Source organism: Sprattus sprattus (genome assembly GCF_963457725.1).
Source record: "Sprattus sprattus genome assembly, chromosome: 15".
NCBI classification, from domain to species: domain Eukaryota; kingdom Metazoa; phylum Chordata; class Actinopteri; order Clupeiformes; family Clupeidae; genus Sprattus; species Sprattus sprattus.
In genome coordinates this window covers 12,213,807-12,241,545 of record NC_137913.1, presented here as the reverse complement: position 1 = coordinate 12,241,545, position 27,739 = coordinate 12,213,807, and the positions used below count along the sequence as shown (strand labels likewise).

General features: G+C 40.6%; 1 protein-coding gene across 1 annotated transcript; it reads right to left on the bottom strand.

Moving 5' to 3' along the window:
- Positions 1–9,181: 9,181 nt before the first annotated feature.
- On the bottom strand, positions 9,182–26,781 carry LOC308376281 (sphingomyelin phosphodiesterase 4-like; the record flags this gene model as incomplete). The annotated part of the gene is made up of 13 exons (XM_080852576.1): positions 9,182–9,558; positions 9,970–10,098; positions 12,452–12,571; positions 13,761–13,982; positions 15,525–15,676; positions 16,473–16,636; positions 19,824–19,921; positions 20,419–20,518; positions 21,313–21,422; positions 22,129–22,191; positions 24,275–24,395; positions 26,004–26,112; positions 26,772–26,781. The coding sequence occupies 13 exons, from the start codon at positions 26,779–26,781 to the stop codon at positions 9,217–9,219; spliced, it is 1,740 nt and encodes a 579-aa protein (XP_080708702.1). The 3' UTR covers positions 9,182–9,216.
- Between the last annotated feature and the right edge of the window lie 958 nt (positions 26,782–27,739).

Sequence of the window (27,739 nt, the reverse complement as noted above, 5' to 3'; positions counted from 1 at the left end):
ACATTATGGCATGCCGTTCAGGAAATTAACATTCGAATATATATATACAAAAGTCTGAATATATATACAAAACTCTGAATATATATACAAAAGTCTGAATATATATACAAAAGTCTGGATATATATATACAAAAGTCTGAATATATATACAAAACTCTGAATATATATACAGAAGTCTGAATATATATACAAAAGTCTGAATATATATACAAAACTCTGAATATATATATACAAAAGTCTGAATATATATACAAAACTCTGAATATATATACAAAAGTCTGAATATATATACAAAACGAAGTCTGAATATATATATACAAAACGAAGTCTGAATATATATACAAAACGAAGTCTGAATATATATACAAAACTCTGAACTCTGAAGCGCTCAATCCGTCTTTGTCCGCCATATTGGATTGAGCGCTTCCTATTAAATCAATGGTACCAAAATGTTTGTGATTACGTATTTTCTGCTTCATGAAACTCTGTTTTTCTGTTATATTGTTCAATTTTCTCACTAGAAATGCAATAATAACACGTTTATTTTACACCGTTTGACTTCACGAAGGATATTTTTAGAGGCAGGTTCCCCATTGATTTGACTGGGGTCTTGTCAAAACCTTCGTAATTCCTTGTTTTCTGCTTCATGAAATACTGTTTTTCTGTTCATATGGTAGGGTGACCAGATGTGCTCTTTTTCGGACATGTCCTCTTTTTGAGACCTAAAAAATGCATCCGGCAGGGATTCCCAAATCGTCCGGGATTTTGCCTCGTCGGGTGCTTCACAAAATGTCATAGCTGCTAGTACGTAAGGGTAGACTATTTTCTGGAAACACACCGGCGACCGATGACTAGATATGGTTTGGTGAAGTACCTTATGGTATTTATACGCTTGGAATGGCCAACCTATCTAGGTCATGGTGAGTATTATTTTGTAGAAGGGAAATGGTCAGTAGCAATCTATAACACAATTATATGCTTATCCTACATAAACTATGGAAACTATTTAAAAAAAACCTATTCAATTCAATGAATAATGTCTTATTTTCATTGGTATATGCAATGAGGATTTCTGGGTAATCATTTTTTGTCCAATGTCAAGTCCCTATTTGATCATGTGACGAGAGGATACGATGTAGGCTATCCCATTTAAACGTAAAAATGTCCTTCGTTAAGTCAAACGATGCAAAATGAACGTGTTATTATTATTGCATTTTTAGCGAGAAATCAATGTTTAATCAATTTTAGCCATATAACAGAAAAAAAAAGTATTTCATGAAGCAGAAAACAAGGAAGTACGAAGGTTTTGACAAGACCCCAGTCAAGTGAATGGAGAAATTGCCTCTAAAAATATCCTTGGTGAAGTCAAACGGTGTAAAATAAACGTGTTATTATTGCATTTCTAGTGAGAAATCAATGTCAAAATTGAACAATACAACAGAAATACAGTATTTCATAAAGCAGAAAATACGTAATTATAAACATTTTGGTACCATTGATTTAATAGGAAACGCTCAATCCAATATGGCGGACAAAGACGGATTGAGCGCTTCAGAGTTCAGAGTTTTGTATATTCAGACTTCGTTTTGTATATATATTCAGACTTCGTTTTGTATATATATTCAGACTTTTGTATATATATTCAGAGTTTTGTATATATATTCAGACTTTTGTATATATATTCAGACTTTTGTATATATATATTCAGAGTTTTGTATATATATTCAGAGTTTTGTATATTTATTCAGACTTTTGTATATATATATCCAGTCTTTTGTATATATATTCAGAGTTTTGTATATATATTCAGACTTTTGTATATATATTCAGAGTTTTGTATATATATTCAGACTTTTGTATATATATTCAGACTTTTGTATATATATATTCAAATGTTAATTTCCTGAACGGCATGCCATAATACATGTATATATATATATATATATATATATATATATATATATATATATATATATATATTGTATTTGCAAACAAAATAATTACTTTGCCTCAGTTATCATGTCAATTTTAACTATTTAAATTGTATCCACCGTAAACAAGGAACACAAATCAACAAGATCTCCCATTAGTCATGTCAGTTGCAAACTGCAACTACAACTGTTCAAGTCAGCCAAAGCGGAACGCAGCCAATTCAAGCCCTGACTGCACCTCAGAAGTGGTGAATGAGAAACTATGTTTAAGGTGTGGTATAACTTCACTAGACAAACTCAACTGCAAGCTCAGCAGAGGAAGTGAGTAATACCACAGACATCACTCTAGATTAAAAGGTTTTCAGTGCCGCTGTTGCAGGAATCACATATCAGATCAAGGTATTTCTTAAATTTTAGAATTATTCTCGCCTTGTAGCCTAATCAATCAATCAATCAATTTGTTTATTTGATCAAGAGGGATAGTGTACATTCATGAACATTAAAATGTAAATGCACCCAATCATAGCCAAAAGGCTATTTTCCATTTGCAGTCCCCCTGCCAGAGTGAAAAAGACCTTTACATATATATCAAACATAACATTGACAATACATAAATCAAAAATCAAATAAAATAAAATAATGACACACGTTATGCTTGATGGGGGATCTCCTGATGTCAAAGAGGTTTACGCAGTGGATGGAGAGCAACTGCAGTGCTCCCGCAAGGTCTCAACGCTAAAGTCAATCTCTTCTTCAAGGTATCAGTGAACAAACTGGGACACTTTCCCATGAGTGAACCTGTCAACCAACATAATCACAGATAATTTCCCGGCAGGCGGGGCACATGATGTAAAGCTTCTCAGGAGGCTACCTAACAAAGGTAATGAGATTCCAAAAAGTAAAACACTGCTTCCTACAGAGGCTGAAACCCAATGTACACCCACTCTCACTGAATGTCCTCACCTTGTTTACAGTATCAGCGCCTGTTTGAACTGAAAGTGTGTAGGAGTTAAAACCATTTCAACTGAAAGTGTGTAGGAGTTAAAAGCACACAGGGCCATACATGGCCAGGTCAGGAATCTCTGTAGGAATTGCAGAGCTTAGCGCTCACATATTTGGTTCTTAATAAAGGCAGTGGTTCCATATGAAGCTCATCAGAAGTCACCTACAGGCGAGTGCAGGGGCACTGCACTCAATTAGCCAATGTCAACGATCTACCATTAATCAGGTGGGTGGGACTTCCATTCCACAAGAAGACAGTCTCAGAATGAAATACGACATATTGAACGTTGATGTTAAGCACATCTAAGTTCACAACTAGAACAAAATAGTCTCTTCCTTAGAGTCATAAATACATGAAGGCCATACCTTACAAAGGTAAATTTGGGTAGATTCATAGAAAATCATGATGAGAAATAAATGTAATAGGCATAGTTAGTATGAGTGCCAACAACCTAGAAACGTTATGGATAAATGAGTCAGTCTATAAAAAACACGTCCGTCTATGAATAAACATAAAAGGTTCAATTCTACATTAAGACCAAAGGGCTCAAGTGTGTATTGTCAATGTGCTTCCCTGCATAGCAGTTTTTTTGATTATATCACCACCTGTTGATGATGCGACTTTCTTTACCCCAGAATTAGGCGAAAGGAGAAGGATGCTTGGCAGCCATGATTGAGTGAAATGCTGTGCAATGTTCAGCGATCTTTAATGGTCATTTGATTTGGCCACTGTAGGCTTGTCCACGGGGCCATTTTAATAAGTACACCACATGAGAACTATTCACACATTTTTTATGGCAGGTTGGCCTATAGGAGGTACACTAACTAATCTAATGGTTGCTCCATGCAGCATTTAAAAAAAAAATATGTAAGATTAGTTTTTTGGGCTTTTATGCCTTTAATTGATAGTGCAGTGAAGAGTGGGACAGGAAATGAGAGGGAGAAGAGGTGGGGAGTCGACAGGAGAAATGACATCAGGCCGGACTCAAACCTGTGTCCTCCATGGGCGTCAAGCCCAAATGTGGTTGGGGCTACTGCTTGTGCCAGTGCCCCCCAGCCCCTCATGCAGCTAATTTTAACTGATGATAATATATACCCGTCCTGCACATGTTATAGTTCATACGCTTTTTGTGTACAGCTGACAAAAAGTAGAGGTCTTACATTTTCTGAAAACCTAGGAATCTTTCCTATGTTGTGCTGTTTCAGTAAATATCCTTGGTTTATTGAATCAAAATGATGACTGCAAATTAAAAATCTAAATGATGTTTTATGGCAGGTTGGCCTCTAGGAGGTAAATCGTGTACATTACCATTGGTAAAAGGAGTGCCATCTTTCCATGTTGGTGAAACTCAGCAACAATGGCATTTTCTCTCTGCACTTATTGGGAAGGTTTTCTGTCAAACTTCATGAAAGTGTTTGCCAGCCGGCATGGTTGCATCACGCACATATGTGCCTCTGTGTGTGTGAATGGCAGGCAACCCACGTGACTCACAGCAATCTGTCAACATTCTTGAAACAGCGACATCAGGAATTTACTATTCACATACCACTGTTATTGTCTACTGCTATTACCATGGTCCATATCTGGTACAAGGAGTGCCATTGGTTGTGCCTGGCTGTGAGTGCCCTGCGTGGCCCCTAAGGCTGTGAGGTTTGCCTTTTCTAAGGCAGAAAATGGTCTAAACATGATCAAATCTGCACATTTGACTCCAGAAGGCCAAAAGGCATCTTTTCAGAGAACCTCTCTCTGATCCACTCACACCAAAATAAGAACAGGGTGTATCACTGTTCTGGCACACTCATATTAGGCAATGCTACGTCTAATGTACGTCCTTGTTCCAGCACTCTAAATTCTCAAAGACCCCCTGTCCTCCTTAGTATATCATGTGGCATGCTTTGTACAATAACATTTGCATTTCGCATAGTTACTAATACACACTTTATGTGACAGTCATATTATGCAACGCTACGTCTAGTTTTATGCCTAGTCATTGGAGCTCCACTTGAAGACTTTATAAACAGAATGGTGCTTATGCAAAAAAATAAATACCCACCATGCCCAAAAATACCCAGAGGCTAAAGAATAACTCATCTTAGATGAATGTCACTGAAAGTCCTAACCTTGTTTGCAGTATCAGCACCTGTTTTAACTGAAAGTGTGTAGGACTTAAAACCATTTCAACTGAAAGTGTGTAGGAGTTAAAAGAACACAGGGCCATACATGGCCATGTCAGGAATCTCTGTAGGAATTGGAGAGCTTAGCGCTCACATATTTGGTTCTTATCTTAGCGCCTTTCAGTTTCGTCTAGTCTTTGTATATTTTTCTTTCTAAAATGAGTAAGCAATTAGTAGTAATACATGACAGAGTGAATACGCTGCAGACAAATTCCCCCCTCAGGCAGTATGGTGTTTCAGGGCCCTCAGGAACAGAACAGGAAAAGTCACTGCAGCACACAGGGAGATAATGCCTTTATTGGAGGTGCAAATAAGGTTGAATAGAGTTTTGATCCTCTTCAGAGTCAAGGATAGATAAAGGCAGTGGTTCCATATGAAGCTCATCAGAAGTCACCTACAGGCGAGTGCAGGGGCACTGCACTCAATAAGCCAATGTCAACGATCTACCATTAATCAGGTGGGTGGGACATCCATTCCACAAGAAGACAGTCTCAGAATGAAATAACAACATATTAAACATGTAAGTACACAAGTAGAACAAAATAGTCTCTTCCTTAGAGTCATAAATACATGAAGGCCATACCTTACAAAGGTAAATCTGGGTAGATTCATAGAAAATCATGACGATAAATAAATATAATAGGCATAGTTAGTATGAGGGCCAACAACCTAGAAAAGGTCATATGGATAAACGAGTCAGTCTATAAAAAACATGAAAGGTTCAATTCTCGATTAAGACCATAGGGCTCAAGTGTGAATTGTCAATGTGCTTCCCTTCATAGCAGTTTTTTTGATAAATTCACCACCTGTTGATGATGAGACTTTCTTTAACCCAGAATTTGGAGAAAGGAGAAGGATGCTTGGCAGCCATGATGGAGTGAAATGCTGTGCAATGTTTAGCGATCTTTAATGGTCATTTTAATAAGTACACCACATGAGAACTATTCACACATTTTTTTAAGGCAGGTTGGCCTCTATGAGGTAAACTAACTAATGTTATGGTTACTCCATGCAGCAATTTTTTAAGATTTGTTTTTTGGGCTTTCATGCCTTTAATTCATAGTGCAGTGAAGAGTGGGACAGGAAATGAGAGGGAGAAGAGTTGGGGAGTGGACAGGAGAAATGACATCGGGCCGGATTCGAACTTGGGTCCTCCATGGGCGTCAAGCCCAAATGTGGTCAGGGCTACTGCTCCCTTAATGGGAAGGTTTTCAGTCAAACTTCAGTGTGAGTGTCCTGCGTGGCCCCTAAGGCTGTGAGGTTTGCCTTTTCTAAGGCAGAAAATGGTCTAAACATGATCAAATCTGCACATTTGACTCCACATTTGACTCCAAAAGGCATCTTTTCAGAGAACCTCTCTCTGATTCACTCACACCAAAATAAGAACAGGGTGTATCACTGTTCTGGCACACTCATATTAGGCAATGCTACGTCTAATGTACGTCCTGTTCCAGCACTCTAAATTCTCAAAGACCCCCTGTCCTCCTTAGTATATCATGTGCCATGCTTTGTACAATAACATTTGCATTTCGCATAGTTACTAATACACACTATATGTGACAGTCATATTATGCAACGCTACGTCTAGTTTTATGCCTAGTCATTGGAGCTCCACTTGAAGACTTTATAAACAGAATGGTGCTTATGCAAAAAAATAAATACCCACCATGCCCAAAAATACCCAGAGGCTAAAGAATAACTCATCTTAGATGAATACAGTCAATAATAGATACATTTTATAACAGAAGAATGATCTTGGTTCATGTTTTCTTCCCTTATCTAAAACTATTCTTTTACTGCCACTCAACTGCAGGAACTGTCACCCAGTTTCACCCCCAGTCACGGTGGCCCATGCTTGTACTTCCTGCTCCAGCGGGTCAGCACGGAGCCCAGGGGATCCAGCGATGTACACCCACTGTCACTGAAAGTCCTCACCTTGTTTGCAGTATCAGCACCTGTTTTAACTGAAAGTGTGTAGGAGTTAAAACCATTTCAACTGAAAGTGTGTAGGAGTTAAAAGAACACAGGGCCATACATAGCCATGTCAGGAATCTCTGTAGGAATTGGAGAGCCTAGCGCTCACATATTTGGTTCTTATCTTAGCTCCTATCAGTTTCGTCTAAACTAAAGTATTTGTATATTTGCTTTCTAAAATTAGTAAGCAATAAGTAGTAATACATGACAGAGTAATTGAGCTGCAGACGAATTCCCCCCTCAGGGACAAAACAGGAAAAGTCACTGCAGTTCACAGGGAGATAATGCCTTTATTGGAGGTGCAGATCAGGTTGACTACAGTTTTGATCCTCTTCAGAATCAGGATAGATAAAGGCAGTCGTTCCATATGAAGCTCATCAGAAGTCACCTACAGGCTAGTGCAGGGGCATTGCACTCAATTAGCCAATGTCAACAATCTACCATTAATCAGGTGGGTGGGACATCCATTCCACAAGAAGACAGTCTCAGAATGAAATAACAACATATTTAACGTTGATGTTAAGCACATATAAGTACACAACTAGAACAAAATAGTCTCTTCCTTAGAGTCATAAATACATGAAGGCCATACCTTACAAAGGTAAATTTGGGTAGATTCATAGAAAATCATGACGATAAATAAATATAATAGGCATAGTAAGTATGAGGGCCAACAACCTAGAAAAGGTCATATGGATAAACGAGTCAGTCTATAAAAAACACGTCCGTCTATGAATAAACATGAAAGGTAAAAATTTTCATTAAGACAAGAGGGCTCAAGTGTGTATTGTCAATGTGCTTCCCTGCATAGCAGTTTTGATAATATCACCACCTGTTGATGATGAGACTTTCTTCACCCCAGATTTTGGCGAGAGGAGAAGGATGCTTGGCAGCCATGATTGAGTGAAATGCTGTGCAATGTTCAGCGATCTTTAATGGTCATTTTAATAAGTACACCACATGAGAACTATTCACTTTTTTGGGCTTTCATGCCTTTAATTCATAGTGCAGTGAATAGTGGGACAGGAAATGAGAGGGAGAAGAGGTGGGGAGTGGACAGGAGAAATGACATCGGGCCGGATTCGAACTTGTGTCCTCCATGGGCGTCAAGCCCAAATGTGGTCAGGGCTACTGCTTGTGCCACAGTGCGCCCCCCCCCCCCCATGCAGCTAATTTTAACTGATGATAATATATACCCGTCCTGCACATGTTACTAGTTCATACCCTTTTTGTGTACAGCTGACACAATCACAAAGTAGAGGTCTTACATTTTCTGAAAACCTAGGAATCTTTCCTATTTTGTGCTGTTTCAGTAAATATCCTTGGTTTATTAAATCAAAATGATGACTGGAAATGAAAAGTCTAAATGATGTTTTATGGCAGGTTGGCATCTAGGAAGCAAATTGTGTCATTACCATGGTCCATAATTGGCACAAGGAGTGCCATCTTTCCATGTTGGTGAAACTCAGCAACAATGGCATTTTCTCTCTGCACTTACTGGAAAGGTTTTCAGTCAAACTTCCTGAATGTCTTTGCCAGCCGGCATGGTTGCATCACGCACAAATGTGTCTATGTGTGTGTTTGTGTGTGTGTGTGTGTGTGTGTGTGTGGCAGGCAACCCACGTCACTCAGAGCAATCAAAATCTGTCAACATTCTAGAAACAGCGACATCAGGAATTTACTATTCACATACCACTGTTATTACCATGGTCCATATCCCCTAACGCTGTGAGGTTTGCCTTTTGTAAGGCAGAAAATGGTCTAAACATGATCAAATCTGCACAATTGACTCCAGAAGGCCAAAAGGCCATATTTTCAGAGGACCTCTCTCTGATCCACTCACACCAAAAGTGTGCCAGTCATATTATGCAACGCTACCTCTAGTTTTATGCCTAGTCATTGGAGCTCCACTAGAAGACTTTAAAAACAGAATGGTGCTAATGCAAAAATATACCCACCATGCACAAACAAAAAACCAGAGGCTTAAAGATGAACTCATCTTAGATAAATACAGTCAATACTAAATACATTTTAAAACAAAAGAATGATCTTGGTTCATGTTTTCTTCCCTCATCTCAAACTATTCTTCTACTGCCACTCAACTGCAGAAACTGTCACTCAGTTTCACCCCCAGTCACGGTGGCCCATGCTTGTACTTCCTGCTCCAGCGGGTCAGCAGGGTGCCCAGGGGATCCAGCACAGCCAGCAGCGCCACCAGGCCACAGAGAAGCAGAGGGCTCCAGCGGAGAAAGCAGCCCAGCAGGTACATCAGCAGCAGGCAGAGCAGGGTGCGGTAGCTGGCCAGCACCCGGAGGCTGACTCGTGGCCCGCGCCGCCGCTGCTCTCGCTGAGGCCTTGCCAGCGCAGGGCTCTTCTGGGTCCTTCCGCTTTCGTTGAGCGGGCTGAGGAGCAGGTGCCGGCAGACACTACCTGCCAAGTCTTGACGTGAACACAGGGTCCCCATCTGGCTCTCAAACTAGGAGATTGAGGGGAATGAGAGTGTGTCAAAGGGTAATGCGTCACAAAAAGGCGTCAGGGAGACAAAAACTCTCAAGACTGATATAGATTGAAACTAAAATATATTAACAACAGCTAGCCAGTAGTCAAGTTCAGGACAAACATCCCTAAATACCGTCAGCCATTCAGTAACCTCCTCACAATTCTGGTCAATTTGGTCTAAGCAACTTGTTTGTGTTTCATTCAGAGCAAGGGCTGATTAGGAGCACACACAGAATGGACAGCTAGGACTGTGATAAACAATTGGCTGAATTTGACAAAACATTTGTTTGAATAGAATTACTTGTTGCTTGTGAACCTTTAAGCAAGGACTTTTAAGAAAAGGCCTGTGAATTGTTTGTGATGCAGGATGTAGTTGTTGTAGTCTCACCTGTTTGTTGATATGTGAGGCGATCCAGGCCATAAGTGCCACCAACAGAGTGCACTCATAGCTTCTGACAGGCTGAAGGTCTGGATCTCCTTGATACTCCACCCTGAACCTGCGCACTTCATTGATAATCTGTATTACAGGGCACATAGTTTGATCATTCGTATTACAGATTTCATTACAGGTTCACCTATGGGGGATGGGGGTGATATCAGGGTACAAAGGCTGATAGCAGGAAGGAGGCTATGTAGGGGGGGGGGGGGCACATGCCATTTGTTCAGGTCTCAGTGAAAACGAGTACACATCCAAAAATGAGTAACAGATACAAAATAATGCTACACTAAGTTCATGCCTTTTACAACAACAGAAAAGCAATATTTCCGGTTCCATCAGTCCCCATATGAACATTTCTATGCTCACACAATAATCATCATGCAACAGCCAATCAGAGCAGGAAACATCAATATATGTTACAGATACAAATGATACAAAGTAACAGTAGAATAGCTAGTTTGCAGTTCCATCAGTCCCCCATATGAGCATTTCTATGCTCACACAAGAACCTCCATGCAACATCCAATCAGGCCAGGAAAACATCAAGATGTGGTTCCATCAGTCCCCCATATGAGCATTGTCATGCTCACACAAGAGTTAGCATGTTAACACCCAGAACCCATATCCAGAGTCATTCTGCCATGTATGTTAGTATTCTGGGTGGGTAGTCTCTACCATGACAAGAAGTGCAGGAGCAGTAGTCAGAACGTGGATGGCCGGTTGAAGTGTACGTGTCTATTGTGGTCATAAGGTTGTCAATAGTCCTTTTATTTAGTGTGAGTATGTGTCAGTGCGGTAACATGGGTTTGAATTTCTGGATAAGTCGGATTGAAATAGAATTATCCATTTCATGTATCCACCTTTATTCGAATAATTGCGGTCCTGACTACGATCCGACTGACAACCCTGAGGTAACTCGATCCGATTCGGTTGTTAATCGGACTACGTGCACATGTAACGGTGAATTGGACTATCAACTGGACTTTACGTCTTTGCGCATGAAATGCAACTTTAACTATGATGTGTTTTTTTTTCATTCACAACTTATTTACTGTATAATCAACGATAGCAGGTGCCCGCTTGTAAACATTCCACATTTGATTTGAACAGACGCGGGCAATGATTCGAATTATTCACTGCCATGTATATTGAGATAATAGCAGTTGCCCCCCATGGATAGCATAGTCCGACTAAAGCTATAGTCGAATTAATACCATCATGTAAACGTAATGTATGGGGAAGGGTGGACAGTCCATCACCTCAGCATGAGCCCACAAGCTCCTGGAGGCCAAAAAGCCCCAGGACACACAGAAACAGGGAGGTGTTAAATGCGGTGTGTTGGTGGCAGCTGATATGGTTTCCCCTCACTCACGTTGGGCAGGGGAGGGGTAATCTTGGGGTCCTCAGGGTACGAATTCTTGGCTGTGTGTACTTCCAAATCAAATCTCACATGAGAAACCAACAACAGTATGAGGGGTTAACCGAACATTCAAGTATTAAAGCATTTGACTGTGAGGGAGGGGGAGGGGGGGTGTTTGGTAACAGGAATGTGCAAGAGTACTTTACAACAGTCAAGACACACGGCTTGGGCCAAATAAAAGGGATCAGGGTGGAACAAACAAAGACAAAAGGAACAAGACTTCGACAAAGTAAAAGGAATACTACGGGTGGAACAAACAAAAACAACGTAAAATAGTGTAAGCACTGTCAGTAGAGCCTTCGCAGGGCACATAGTTTGATCTCTGTATTACAGGGCACATAGTTTGATCTCTGTATTACAGGGCATATAGTTTGATCTCTGTATTACAGGGCACATAGTTTGATCTCTGTATTACAGGGCACATAGTTTGATCTCTGTATTACAGGGCATATAGTTTGATCATCTGTATTACAGGGCATATAGTTTGATCATCTGTATTACATGGCATATAGTTTGATCATCTGTATTACAGGGCACATAGTTTGATCTCTGTATTACAGGGCACATAGTTTGATCTCTGTATTACAGGGCACATAGTTTGATCATCTGTATTACAGGGCACATAGTTTGATCTCTGTATTACAGGGCACATAGTTTGATCATCTGTATTACAGGGCACATAGTTTGATCATCTGTATTACAGGGCATATAGTTTGATCATCTGTATTACATGGCATATAGTTTCATCATCTGCGGCACATGGCAGCCCTGTGTGAAAATGTGTGACACACAACATCCCTGGAATACATAGTACGTGCAGTGCAGATAAACTGCCAATATATGAATTTGCTGAAGCATAAGGAACATTTCACATTTCAATGTTTGTTCTTTTAATCACTACCTGTAGCAGTACAATCATCCGTTTCCCTCTGTGTTTGCTTTACGTGTAGGGTAACTATCTGCTGTTCTGCAACAATGGCGTACTCCCTTATTGAAAAAGGGCAGACTTACTTGCATCCGACCCAAGTCGGTTAGCATTATTCCATTTTCTCCCTCAACACAGTCAGGAAGTTCCTCTGAATCCTCCTCTTCATCTGTGGCTCCCACACCTGCAGCCATCTCAGCACTACACTGCAGGATCACCAGAAGAGAGTATTAAAGAGGCATTAGTTCGAAATGCTCACAAGTCTGGTTCCAAGTTCAAGTCAGGTCTCAAGGCTTTTGGTTGTAATGAGAGTTCTATCATCTGTTACATGCCATCCAGTCTGCTCGGAACACGACATGGCCATATCTAAGAAATTACCATACAATCCCAGCATAGATTAGGATTAGGTTAATGGTACATGATCACATTCATCAGGCTAATTGGGGAGGGGGGGGGGGGTTCATGTGAGATTTTGCATGAAAAATAACTTTTGATGAGTTGATTGATTTTGGCAATGCTTGGGTATTGCCTCTCCCCTGCAAGTCTCTCTCTTCTGCACAACTCTCAGTCATCTTAGCCATAGCCAATTTGTGAACATCAAACTTTGAGTTGTATTAAAAAGCCTGTGGCACGAAATTATATCAGTGTAGCGCATCCCTCATTTTGTGTCACAAAAGTATAAATGTTGGCCTAGGACATCTATTAACTGGACATAATTTCTTTTGTCTATAAAATGATTTCCTTTTGTTCACAAAGTGGGAAGCACATTCAGCCTGTTGATCTCAAAATAAAACGCACAACAGTGCAAATTATCCGTATGGTGCTCAGCTCACTATTACGTGGACACATTATACATTAGGATGTTATAAGGTTATCTGCACATGTAGACCGACCAAGGAGAAAGCATTGCCGGCATATCTGAAAGCTATTTGTGTTTCTTGGATAGTAAGGATACAAATCAACTTCCTCATTCCTGTGTAAGTGTTTAGTTTCTGTTCAGTGCACTTTATCTGGGTCATTACTCATGCCAAGGTCCATGCCAAGGACTGTCTGTCGTAAGACCAACCCAACCATGCCAAATAAAACATAGCATTTGCTATGATTTCAGTGTTCATGTGATCCGTAACTATAAGTTAAATATTTCTGCAACCATGGTGACTACTGCCACAATATGTTATCTGTCTGGACACCGTGACTAATCACACATTATGTCTGCCAAAAGAAGAAGAACAGGGAAAACTTTTAGTCTCTGATATGAGAGGTTAGTTACCTGTCAGTTGTTAGGCAATATCGGATAATTATTCACAGCTTTGCAGTCATTATAGAGAAACTCCAAAACCCCAATCTGTGTTATAATGGCATACACATAGCCATTCAGGCTGCTATGATCTTTACCTTGAAGATCTGATTGAGGTGAAGTTTGGTTCTATCCAGAAGCTCAGCCGTCTTCAGGGTAGACGTTCTTACTTCATCTCTGCCACTGCTTGACCCTGGGATGCTTTTTGATGCAAAGGGAAACCATGTCGGACAGACCCACCATGTTCTTGGCTGGGACACCAGGGGGGCCTGGTTGACAGAACACTGGGCCAGCACAATCACTTGGAGCAGCCTCAACACCTACACAAGGTTGCAACACAGCAGCATATCACACATCTGTCATGCTACGCTAATGTAGGACTTCAATGGACAACACTCAGGATTCAATCAAAACAAGAACTCTTTATTTACTAAACAGGTTTCAAACAAGAACATGATAAAAAGTGCAGAAACTGTATGGTAACAAACATTCACAGACCAGGAACTGAACAAGACCAAGGGTTGAAATGGACAGGACAACGGACAGAACAAGACACAGGTGGGTAGGGAACAAAACACATAAGGCAGTAATAAGAGGGGTGTGAACGTTGACAACAGAGGCACATGGCTAAATAAACAAAGGAGCACATGTCAGAAGTAGACACACATGACCGCTACAAAATAAAAGATTGGAAAGCAAGAAACAGACAGAAACCACAACGTGACAATATCACTCTGAGAAAGAGGATGAGGTTTAGCTGTTAGGACCTTTGAATGGACCCAATAAACAATACAATTGTTAAGGATAATATATTTTTTTAACTTTTGAATTGAAAATGCATCCTATTGCTGTTTGCACTGCCTCCCACCTGCTTTAACCCCCTGCCTGTATGAAACCCCCTCCCGTGCCCTGCCTTTGCTCAGGTGGATAACACCTCCATTGTTCTCCACCAAACTTACAGACAACATCTAAAAGTGGAAAAAATGGGCAATTCAGTGCTGGAGTGAGGAATTCATTGCCACTCTCCAGGACTGCTTTAAAGCCAGAGACTGGCATTGATGATGTAGTCCTGAGAGTCAATGTTGGGACTTTCCCCAAGCAAAAACACTGGGATAATGTTGATGTACATGCTAAGCTTAGTGCCCAAACCATGTAGTTGCTGCTTTCTGTGTCCTAAGAATGTAATTGTTCAGAATGACAAGTTCAGTGTTAAACTGTGTACTTGGTAAATAAAACACTTCCACTTTAACTTAATGGACATTGGTTTTGTATGATCTGTATAATATCTGAATATCCAATATTTTCTATATATAACCTGTATATGACCATTGCCTTGGGAGCCACCAAAGGCCAAAGCCAGAGGCCTTTTATGGGTGGATGTGTTGTTCTGAGTTCAAAAGGTTAGAAAAACAAAATTCCTCCAATTTGCGCTGGATGGGGCAGGATGGGTTTGGTCAGGATGCCTTAAACATAACATCACCTCTTAGCTACTGGTAAAATATTTCACTGTATCCAAGCAACGCCATTACAGCGTGCCACATCTCTATCCAACTGAGCGTTTATCTAGTGCTGTTTATTTAGCTTGGTTTCCATGTAGCTTTTTTTAATGATTTTAATCAAAAGTTTGAACCCTGCTATTAGTCACTGTGTAAATGACACTGTATTGCAGTGACGGTAGCATGACACATTCTGGATCTATGTTATTGGCTCATTTCTATCATGTGCTCCAGTTTGTTGCCATGACAACTGCATCAAATCAAGTGCTTATCTAGTGCTGTAAATGTACTCGCAGGTGCAAAACAAGGTATTGAAAAAAAAAAAGGCATGGTCATGTGACTTCTCAGTGCTGGCCTCTGACTAACCTCAAAGTGGGTTTCTGAATCAAACATAGAGGGGAGGACAGAGTCCTGCAGCTCTGCACGGTGACTCATGTTTTGTTCCAGGGATCTCTGGAGAACCTTCGGATTCTGTACAGAATGAGGGTGGAGGTGTCGACACAGGCGTTGCTCTTCTCCTTCAGAAAAGGAATAGGACAGAGAAGGATAAAAAAAAAAATTATATTAAATTATATGAATTGTTGAATTATACATACATTATTAAAAGCTATACTTAGTGTTTAAGGTTTACACTTCCATTTATACAACCTTAGCTACCTCTCACTTAACATGTAGGAATATGTGTGCACACTAACTGCTTTCGTAATTTCTCATATTAGAAAACTATGACTTCTTGTGCAATTTATGTTATTACAAGATACAGTACACTTAAAAGTAGAGTCAATGAAGAACAGACTGATGAATGAGAACTACACTTTAGTTGAGCTTAATTTGAGCTTGATTACTTAAAGCTTGGGGAAGTATTGGGTCTAATTAACGTTAAATAAAGTGTGACCTTTACGGCTGGGAGAAAAGGAAAACATGTCGATAGCAACTACAAATGATGAGAGAACTCAGTGTGCCAACTGAGTATGCCAAGGCATAGACATAGTTACAGGAATTATGACCTGTGTAGTGACTAATACAAGCCTTTCCTCAAATCGAATACAATTATTACTGATCTCACAGTTGGGCCTCCCTTTATTCCCAGAAAGCCATTGTGACTTTGTGTATTTAAGTCATTAAAAAGATATGAAGTATTTAGTTATAAATAACTAGAGTGGCCTGCTGACGCCTCTAGCCAGCATGTTGTAAGAGATGTGAAGGTAAACATGACGTGCACATTACTACCGGTGTGAATCAGGCCAGGCAGCCAGGGCTGAGCCAACACGTTGTAAGAGATGTGAAGGTTAACATGACGGTGCACGTAACTACCAGTGTGAATCAGGCCAGGCAGCCAGGGCTGGGCAAACACTTTGACCACTCTGTACAGCATGAGGACTTGGGAGGTCTCTGTGAGGTCGGCATGGGATGCCCTCCGCAGAAACATCCGAAAGAGGGAAGAGTACATCCGGAGGTTCTCCTGCACAAAATGAGACCTGTGGGGAATCAGTTAGTTGGCCTTGGCTCTGTTTATTTTGTTATTTGATATTTGTTGTTTATTGAGTTAATTTATTTTCGTTTCTGTATCAAGTTATAAGCTATTCATTTGCAGGGGAGTATATATTATTGAAGATGTATTAGAAATAAGTCTATTCACCATGAGGTATCAGTTAATGGATGCTATGTGTTACGACCCGGCTCGTAGGGAAGCAACATAATGAGAACACAAAACCCCAAAACTTTAGAATTAAATGTATTATTATATAGGGGGGAAATGGTGAGTGGAGTGCAAGCTGCATGTCCTGCCGCCAGGTAAGCAGTTGCAGAGTGTGTGAGAGAGTGAAAGGGGTGTGGCCAGTTCTTAAAGGTATCTGGCACCTGCAGGTAATCACAGGTGATTACAGGTGAGACCCAATGTATCTGAACCAGGGGGAAAGCAATGAACAACACAAAGCAACAAATACCATGCCCATAACACCCCCACCATTAATAGGTTACCCTACGGCAACTATCCTCATAGACAGAAACCATAACCCCATGCTTGATATAATGCACCAGTGTTCCAAATATGGCCATTCTGTCAGGGCCCAGGAAGGGAGTCGGCGCGGATCAAGATACGTTTATCAAAGAAAATAAGCGTCACCAAGAAAAGCAGTTCAACAAACCAAAATCCGTAAGGCTTTAAAACAGAGAGGAGCTAAACAGGCAGAGGTCAAAACAAGGTCAGGTTAGTAGTACCAACAAAACTAAGACGACCTGACAAATTACACTTGAGCGGGGAGGGTTTAAATAAACAGTGTTCAAAGCCAAATGAAAAACAGGTTAACAGGGAAAATGGCAGGAATTTAACAATTACAGGAAGTTGACCAAACAAGGTAAGGGGCGGAGTCCAGGGCACATTGCAGGGAAAACGCAAACAAAACCACAAGACTCTGAGAAACGAGGAAGATGTTGTCGGAGGAAACAAGGAAGATCATAAGAGAGAGTAACCAAGCGAGTGACCAAAAAAAGAGTCAGTTTTACTCATTGACGAGAGCTAAAAGTTACAAAAGGATGTAAGTCATATGCCAAGCTGGCCTTCTCTCTGTTGGCCTAGTCAATAATAACTTGACATACACTGACTCTGCAAAAGTTGTACAAATTGTACCCCCTCAATATATGGGTCAAATCACTTTATGAGAGGATGTAGAACATGGTTCTGAAATAAAAAGTGTGGAATTGTAATCAGCTATAACCCCAGCTATGTCAATTCGGCCTATAGAGTTTAATAGGCCCCACTAAAATTCCCCACTTTTTATTTCAGAATCATGTTCTACATCCTCTATTAAAGATATCTGACCCCTATATTGAGGGGATAAAATTTCTCAGAACGTTTGCAGTACCAGTGTTTATCAGTTATGCCTGGAGGGGTCAATAGGTCACATGCTTGAAAGGCTGCTTATGTCAGCCTATTGGGACTGTAGGTGAATAGTTAAGTGTGTTTCCAGCTTGCTGTGAATATTGTGTGCTGTGCCTTTTTTGATTGCTGTGCTCAAAACATGTATTGGTTGCTGTGGTCTCTTATGTTCACTCTTCACTGTGTGTACTGCTGTGACCTTCCTCACCGTGTGAATCGCATAGAATACTATTCCACACACAGACTTCCCATTGGGGCTCACAGATTACTCCATTGCTTTAACCTGGACAAATACCTGGACAATTATCATCTAGCCTTTCCACGGGATCGAGATTACTTGATCGGATTACTTGAGTACGAGTCTTGAGGCTGTGACTGATTTCAATGGGAATCCCCGGGGAATCCCATTGCTGTGCGGGGGCAGATAACATGTGGATTGACTGCAAATGTGGACAATGACAGCTTGTGACTGCACTATCTTTTGTACTTTTAACCAACAGATCTTGCTCCGTTTTCTCACCCCACGTAGCGGTTGGTGACACAAAACACAAATGTCCTTTTTGTTTTATGTTTAGATATTTGTGTGTTACTGAAGGCAGCGTGAATGTGATAGAATCTTGTGGGGGAGGAAGTCATATGATTTGAAAGTATCCACGAAGAAAAACCACAAATATTCTTCACTAGTGGATCAGCAAGGTAACGCCTGCATAGCATACTGTTGAAAGTTGAACATGATTTTTAAGCATGACCTGGGAATCCCCGGGGAATCCCATTGCTGTTGGGGTGGGGGGCAGATCACAATGTGGATTGACTGCAAATGTGGACAATGACGCCTTGTGACTGCACTATCTTGTGTAAATTTAACCAATAGATCTTGCTCCGTTCTCTCACCCCACGTAGCGGTTGGTGTCTCCATGATGTTCCCCTGTGTATATTTTTTATTGTCTAGTAGATCAGCAAGGTAACGCCTGCATAGCATACTGTTGAAAGTTGAACATGATTTTTAAGACTTATTTATTTACTATTTATATAGCAAGAGTTGCAATTCAAAGTGCTTTACATAAAAATTACAAAATTACAAAATTTAAGCATGACCTCACATCATAATAACAGGAAATATTATGCACCACTGCATATAGTAATATCCATTACTAGTGACCACTGTGTCAACAATCAGTTTTGGAAGCTTGTGAGAGCATGTGGTATTTTTTTGAAAAATGTTTTCCAAGTAAGTATGTTGCATTTTGCATTGTGGGTGCAATACCCAACAATGTCACTGAGTCTAGATTTAGTGCCTGTGCACCTTTACCTTTCATGTCAAGTTGACTTCTGTAACAAACACATTTAATCCTAGCCCTAACCCCTTACTGTAGCAATGAGATAACATTGACAGACGGTCGCGAAAAACTTTTTTTCTTAATCAAGTATTCTATCAGAAGAATTAAACATATAAAGATTATCAGAAGAATTAAACATACAAAGATTATTCCCCTGTGAGAATTTTTTAGTGTCAATGTATTGACCTTTGATTCAATTCTGTTTAAAATGTGCTATCTACGCTCCTCTGCACGTCGGGGTCCTGTTCGTCCCTTCAAGGTCTTATCTTTCGATTAAGACCGCCGGATTATACATTATCCCTTACAAAATGCCACAACATGTTTTTTACATCTATATTTAACTGTACCTCAGTTAGCAGCACTGCAAGCTCTGTCTGATGAAAATGTCTGCTGAGTGTAACGATGAACATAGTTAGTGGCACATTCTATTGTTTTAGACCTCTGTCTTACCAGTGTTCCTCAACGCCTCTAGTCAGTTGTTTGCAGGGTTGGTTTCTGTGCTCAGCGTACCTCCAAGGTTGAATGTAGCTCAACCACGTCTCCAGTGGCTGTACCCCCCCGAAAATAATAGGAAAAAAAGACGATTAGGAACAGGAACACATTCTGTCCCAAAATCCCAACAGTTAAAATCCACCTTTCCAGTGGTCATTGCATGCTGTTTTCCTCCAACTCTATTCACAACTTGAACAAGTACCTCGCGCCTCCTGACATCAAATATATGCTTGTATGCTAAAGTCCAGGTATCTTTGGCCCTATGCCACGGTTTCTGTTTCTGTTTAACATGATTGAAATATAAAAATAACATTCCTGCTATAAGTTGTTGCATTTACCCATGGGTGTCTTGGTGTCATGTTTCCAAGGGTGTCTAAAGTTCTATACAACTGTGCACTTGATCTGGTTAAGGGCCCTTCAGGTTGCCAATCTGGACAGACCAGGGCATGCCATGATCTTGTTAAGGGACCTTCCGGTTGCCAATATTGACAGACCTGGGCATGCCTTTCAGACCTGGGCATGCCTTTGGAGCATGTACACCCCTGGTACTCACGGCTCTGAAGGTGGGATCCGGTGGCCAGTGTGTGAAACAGTGCTGGAGGAGAGAGAACACTTTACTCTGGATCATGTGACGAAACCCTCCAGGGATTCCCCTGCATCACAAAGAGAAGAAATAGAGACTCCTGGTGTTTAAGGAGTGTAAAGGTTCCCCTTGTCTTGGAAATATACAACAAATGCCCTTTACTTAAAGACTTGTTGGTAAAGTTTGGTATAAATATAACATTGGTTAGTGGACCATATTGCTTATTTTATGATCTTACAGTGACTGTGCATGAACCTCTAAAGCTTAAACTCTAAAAATAGCCTTAGAGAAGAAAGTCAGTTTTGTGTTCAAAATGTTGTGCCATGCTTAGATACATACATTCACCACCTAATATTTATTTGCCTGGTTACACTCAGGTCTCCTAGGTGTGGTAAAAATTGAAAAACAACCATTGTTAAAATAGCCTTAGATAAGAAAGTCGGATGACTCAGGTGTCCTAGGTGTGGTAAAATTTTTAAAACAAACATTCTCCTAAAACAAGTGCATGAACCTCTAAAAGCTTAAACTCTAAAAATAGCCTTGGAGAAGAAAGTCAGATGACACAACAAATTCCAAATTTTGTGTCATGCTTAGATACATACATTCACCACCTAATATTTATTTGCCTGGTTACACTCAGGTCTCTTAGGTGTGGTAAAAATTGAAAAACAACCATTGTCCTAAAACAGCATTTTCACTAGATTTTGTAAATTGGATGAGTTCTCAAAACGGTGTTGTATAGATGCCGAACTTTTTGATATTGCCAAAACATTCCATTATTGTGCCGATGACCCCTGAGTCATCTCAAGAAAGGACAGAAGTCTGGGAGAAGGAAAAGGGGAAGAGTCCAAAACAGTATCTTACCAGACATCAGTGGTGTGAGGGCTGGCCTTGGCTTGGCTGGAGAAAGCGTGGAGGTGCTTGAGCAGTTGTCTGACCACCAGCATGTGGGCCTCGCTAGGGAGTAGTGCCTCCTAAGTGTTTCATATCAAAAGTCTTTTTAGATGCGGCATGCTTTTCCACCTCAGATGTTTTATGGGCTGAACCACTCTGTAATGTTTTTGACAACAGCCACCTTAAAGGCACCCAGTGCAACTTTCGAGGCTTAAAAATAAACATTCAATTTCTAGTCTTTTTTACACGTAGTAAGTTTCATTACCTCCATACGATTACATATCGACATTCAAGGAGCAAAGATAAGACGTCGTTGTGTGGTGAGAACTGATAGAAAATCGATAACAACAACAATCGCCGCCATTTTCTTTATTTTATGTAACCTACAATAAATAAAGCAGGATTCCAGTCAATGGAAAAATGGCCTCTCCCGACTGGCGATTGTTGTTGTTTACGATTTTCTATCAGTTCTCACCACACAACGACGTCTCATCTTTGCTCCTTGAATGTCGATATGTAATGGTATGGAGTTATTGAAACTTACTACGTGTAAAAAAGACTAGAAATTGAATGTTTATTTTTCATTGAATGTTTATATAAAGTTGCACTGGGTGCCTTTAACAGGAAGCCATTTTACATTTTGTGTTTTTTAAATTAAATAAACACCTCATTCTGAAGGATTAGGTTTGTGTCTATGTGTGTTTTCAACAACTTTAAAAACTTCAACATTTCCAAAACATTGTATGCTGATGAAGACACAACTGTGATAAAGATATAGCGGATTACCGTCTTGTCACCAGGACACTGTTTCTCCGTACTGAAGTCCATCATCCAGATCTCTACAAAGACCTAAGCAGGAGAACAGCAGCATGACATGTCATATGCTGAAGGAAAACGGTGACAATTTGAGTGTCTGTCAATGTGTGTGTGTGTGTGTAGACGTGTGTGTGTGTGTGTGTGTGTGTGTGTGTGTGTGTGTGTGTGTGTGTGTGTGTGTGTGTGTGTGTGTGTGTGTGTGTGTGTGTGTGTGTGTGTGTGTGGGCATTTGAGTGTGTCTGTGATTGTATATGTACAGTTCATTCAGAACATATTCAGAGCCCTTCACCTTCTTTTACACTTTGATGTGTTTCAGCCTTGTGCTAAAATAATTTAAATTAATTTAATCCTGTTGGGTAGCCCAGTGAGAAGCCCCTCTTAAAAAGCTCTTAAGCGTCCACAACTACTCCGGAGCACATATAAATCTACAAGCATTTTCAAGGGCTACTTGAGTCACAATGCTTTCAAGAAACTCCCTGAAATTGTAAGATGATTCCTAAGAGGGATTCTACTAACTTCTTAGGCGTACGATACTTTTGGGAAACCTGGCTGTGGTTCAGAGTGCTTAACCCAGGGGACCATTTCCTTAAGCTTTTCCAGAAAGTGTTTTGTTCTTGCTGTCAAAAGGCCTTTAAAGCTCGCAAGTTTTTGTCCTAGAATCCTAAAAAGAGCACCCCCAGAAACCTTTAGCCTTCTACATATGCCACTTGTGCATAAATGTTTATAGTTAGGGGAAATATACAAAAAGATCAAGGCATGTGAGACTACCTGAAAAAGTCCAACAGGCCTGTGTCCCCTAAGGGTTAAGACCTCAGACTGGGCCGAAGTCCCACCTTCCAAAAGAACAATGCCCCTAAGCACACAGTTAAGACAATGCAGGAGTGGCTAAGGGACAACTCTGAATGTCCTTGACTTGAACTTGATCGAACAATCCTGAAAATGACTCTCCACAGACTGTCCCCAACCAAATAGAGCTTGAGAAGAACTGCAGAGAAGAATGGCAGAAAATCCCCAAATCCAGGTCTGCAGATGTTATGTTGTGGTGTCATACGGTCATACTCAGTGTGGTTTGGAAGCTGCACAGCCATGGACTGTAAGGCCCTACGCAGTGTGGTCAGATCCCCTGAGTTCATCATCGGCAGGAAACTCCCATCCCTTCAGGACATCTACCTCACAAGATGCCTCCGAAGAGCTTGCAGGATCCTAAAAGACTGTCATCACCCATCCTTGTTGTGGCGCATACCCAAGAAGACTCTCAGCTGTAATTGCTGCCAAAGGTGTTTCAATTAGGTACTGAGTAAAGGTTCTGAAACCTATGTCAATGTGATTTCAGTTTTTCCTTTTTAACAAATTTGCAAACATGTCTAACAACTTGTTTTCGCTATGCCATTATGGGGTATTGACTGTAGATTGATGAGAGGAAAATGAATTAATACGATGTCAGCATAAGGCTGCAACGTAACAACAACAAATGAACAACAAAATGTGAAAAAGGGGTCTAAATAAACTCTTTTAGTCAACTAGATACTCTGTGCACACACTTAAGTAAGCTTGTGAGTTTTAATAGATTCAAAATAAATAAATAAAAGGCATTGATAATAAGTGTGTAGTAGAATGGTACTACGATGAGACTGTATTTGACCAAGAGGTCATAGTGAACTATGTAACAGTCACGTCCTCAGAAGTGCAGTGTGTTCATGGTGTCTTTCTATACACTTAAGAGAGTAATTTTTGTTATCAATCCCTTAATATAATGAATTCACAAAATGCAAAACCCCCAAAACTAACCAGACGAGGCCGTATAAAGTGCCATGCTAAATGTGCTTTCTGCAACAGTAGTCAGAGGGTACAGTGCTGTGCGATGAGTAAACATCAAGCCCCAATCGATGTGCTAATGGCAGACGTGCTAGTGGCGGCAAGTTGTCTGGCACCGAGGTCTGACTAGCTGCCAGGGGATTTCTATTTGCTTTGCCAGGATACGACAGGTTTGCTTGGCTGGAGTCTAATCCCTGATGTTGTGTCATCTCTATGATGCTCTGACCCCTGGATGGCCCTCGCCTTTTTTTTCCCATTTTGCTTTCTGAATGTTCTGTACAGCACATTATGCTTGTCTTACCTGTAGCATAGCCCATGATGCCCAGTTGTCTTGGCAGGCATGCTTTGCTTTGTCGTCGGCTTGTCCTCTCAGGAGGTTCCTGGTTCTCACAGAAAAGCGGCCTTTGGACTGACCATTCAGCCTGTGGAAAAAGCAAACAGCAAACTCAGAATTGCCTGATCCTCCGGTCCTTCCCTCTCTTGTTGTGTGTTGTATGTGCCTGTACGTACCTGTAGTTCTGTAATCTCTGTAATACTCTGTGCTCACTCTTTTGTAAGCTTGTGAGTTTTAATAGATTTTAAATCAATAAATGAAAGGGATTGATTATAAGCGGGTAGTAGAATGGTACTACGATGAGAGTGTATTTGACCAAGAGGTCAGTGAACTACGTAACAGTCACGTCCTCTGAAGTGCTGTCTGATCATGGTGTCTTTCTATTTATACACTTCAGAGAGTCAGCGCCTGTTTCCTTCCATCGCCTGACATAAACATCCATGATCAATTACCAACATACAAAATACATTATTATTCATACATTCTAAACCTACAAAATGTTGAGAACATAGCAGTAAATGCTCAAGCGTACACTGTACTTTTTTCCCCGGACCCTGTTCCATTTTCGTAAATTGAGCATAATATCGACATTGAGCAATACAGAACCCTCTCAAAGCAAAGAAAATCCAGACCTGTGTTTTGTACTGAATTTGATGAAAACATTCTTAGTATAAATAAATGCAATTTCCCTAAGATGTAGTTTTGTTTTAATGTTTCCATAAGGGATCTGTTTTTCATGTCAGGGCAAGTACTAGGCTGTGATAATTATATCTATAATAATTTGGTGTCTTGAAATAAATGAACTTGAAATAAAATATGCCCATGGTAGCTTTATTTTAGATGTAGTTAGTCACTCAGTCACTTAATAGATCCGGCCACACGTTCCTTCTATTTTGAAAACACATGCACCCACACAAACACCCACGCACACACAGACTCAAATTCCTCTTCCTGACGTTCTATTACGTCATGAACTTTAACCACTTACCAAATACTATAAAATACTGCCCTGAAAAACGCCCTTGTCACCAAGTGACTAACCAGTGATTAACTCTAAAGGAACTCTCACTGAAAGCTACTTGTAGTCAGGGATACATAATACAAACTGTGGATTGAAAAGAATGTGGTAATCCTTACCTTGACCTTCCTGATGGGATATCGCCCACTGTTTCAACCACAGAAGGATAAGTTGGCATACTAGCCTCCGGTGGCAGGAAGTGTGTAAGATAGTCCTCCACCAAGAGAAAGTACACACCGTCAGTCACATTCCACTGCTGGCCTGTGCGCTGGAAGAATCAAAGCACAAGGTCTGATAGCGCATGTTTTTGTCAGCAAGAATAGGGTGTTGTGTCTGAGATATCTAAGGAAATATCAATGAAAGCTCACAAAAGTCCCCAGTGTTTTTTCACCTTTTGTGTAATGACAGTGGCTGCCAAATATAACATGTGGATTTCAAAACTATCTGTGTTTTTTAGTTTCAAGGAGAGATAACCATAGGAATTGGCAAATTAGTTTCATTATAATTAGATATACAGTACCGAACAGTCCACTCACCAATTGAGGCATCAAACGATAGTGTTTATGTTTCATAATTGAACTGGAGTGCATCAAAACATCTAATATCATGGTCATGTTTTATGTTATGCATCTGTGTTTCATTTGATTTGCCTCCATGAAAATGTCAAGTATCTCTCACCAGTTTAAAGGATACTGAGGCACAAGGTTTGACTCTGTGTCCGCAGCTTGTCCCGGAACACTGGACAGAGTGCAGGGACAGCCTGGGATATTGAATCCCTCACAGGACTCTGGGAAGAACACAGGGAAACAAAAAGAAAGCAGGTGAACAAATTAAACCTACAGGCTACAATCAGACTGGCACCATTCATATGTCTTCCACACTGAACCAGCTCAGGACATTTTGGTGAAATATATGGGTATTACCGATTCACCAAAACAACTAATAACAGATACGACCATTTAAACTGAACCTAAAGATAGTGTGTAAATGGCGAGGGAGGGAGGACATTTCCCATAAGGCTGATGGTTATACTGACTGGTAAGGAGGCCAGGGGAACGTCATAGGAGTAGGCCTGCAAGCGTAAGGTGAGTCTCATCAATGGGCCACTTGAGAAGGAAACAAACAAACAGAAAGCGGATGACAGGGCTCAGCTTTATGGCAATTTAACAAGGGTGCTTGCCATGTGAAATATAGCTTTGGGCAAAACCTGTTTGAGGAGAGGTAGCAGAAGTGGACACTTTATCAAGAAAAAATTAGAAGGACTCTGACTCATACCCTCTATACAGTATGTTAAGTATCAGATTACAAGGCAAATACTAAAAAACTGTAATTTTTATACCACAAGTTTTTTTTTTGCTTCTGTTTTTCTTTCTTATTCTCTGTGTTTCATTGTATGCTCTGAAAATACAATCAAAAAAGAAAGAAAGAAATCTTTAAAAAACTCACCACGACACATTGCCTATGTCTCTTACATTCCATGTTTGTTTATTTTGCAAACCATATAGGTGTTTGTAACCTTATGTAGATTGATGTGTCTTTTGTGAGCACACAGCTAGACTGTTTCCCCACCTTGGTTGCAGGAGCTTCCTTATGGCGTCCCCTTCGTGACACTGAAGGAGACCCCAGCCACCAGTGGCACCGTCCAGACTCCCAAACACCCTCTCCAGCATCCAGGGGAGGAAGTTATGGAGGTCCTACAAAATAAAAATGCAGTTGCTGTCTTTGTTTATTTACGTTTTCTTTTTTTTCTCTTTCAATTATTAAAACTTTTCTGTTTATTCACCTACCCTCTTTAACCTCTCTCTTTATAATAATTAATGAATTCACACAGTTCAAAACCCCAAAACTAACCATATAAAGTGCTTTGCTAAATATTCTTTGTGTAACAGAAAAAAAGGGGGGTCAGAGGGTACAGTGCTGTTCAATGAGTAAACCTCACGCCCCAACCGATGAGCTAATGACAGACGTGCTAATGACTGACGTGCTAATGATCGACGTGCTAATGACCGCTAAATATTCTTTGTGTAACAGTAGTCAGGGTACAGTACTGTGCGATGAATAACGCCCTGCCCGATGCGCTAATGACAGACGTGCTCTTGACAGACGTGCAAGTGGCGGCAAGAAGTATGACGCAGATGTCTGACTATTCGTCAGGGGATTTCCCATTTGTTTTGTCAGGATACCATAGGTTTGCTTAGCCGGAATCTAATCTTTGCTGACCCTGGCTGGCCCTCGCCAGAATCTGGATGTTCATCACTTTATGAAGGCCTTTCCCCCCATCTTGTTGGGCTTAAGCACTGGTGAATACCCTTGGTCTTCTGCTTCCTTTACGAGATGTATGATTGGGTCATTTGAAAACAGAGAACGTCAACGCTGGAAACATGTAGCCTACACAGGACGGCTCGGTCATATCA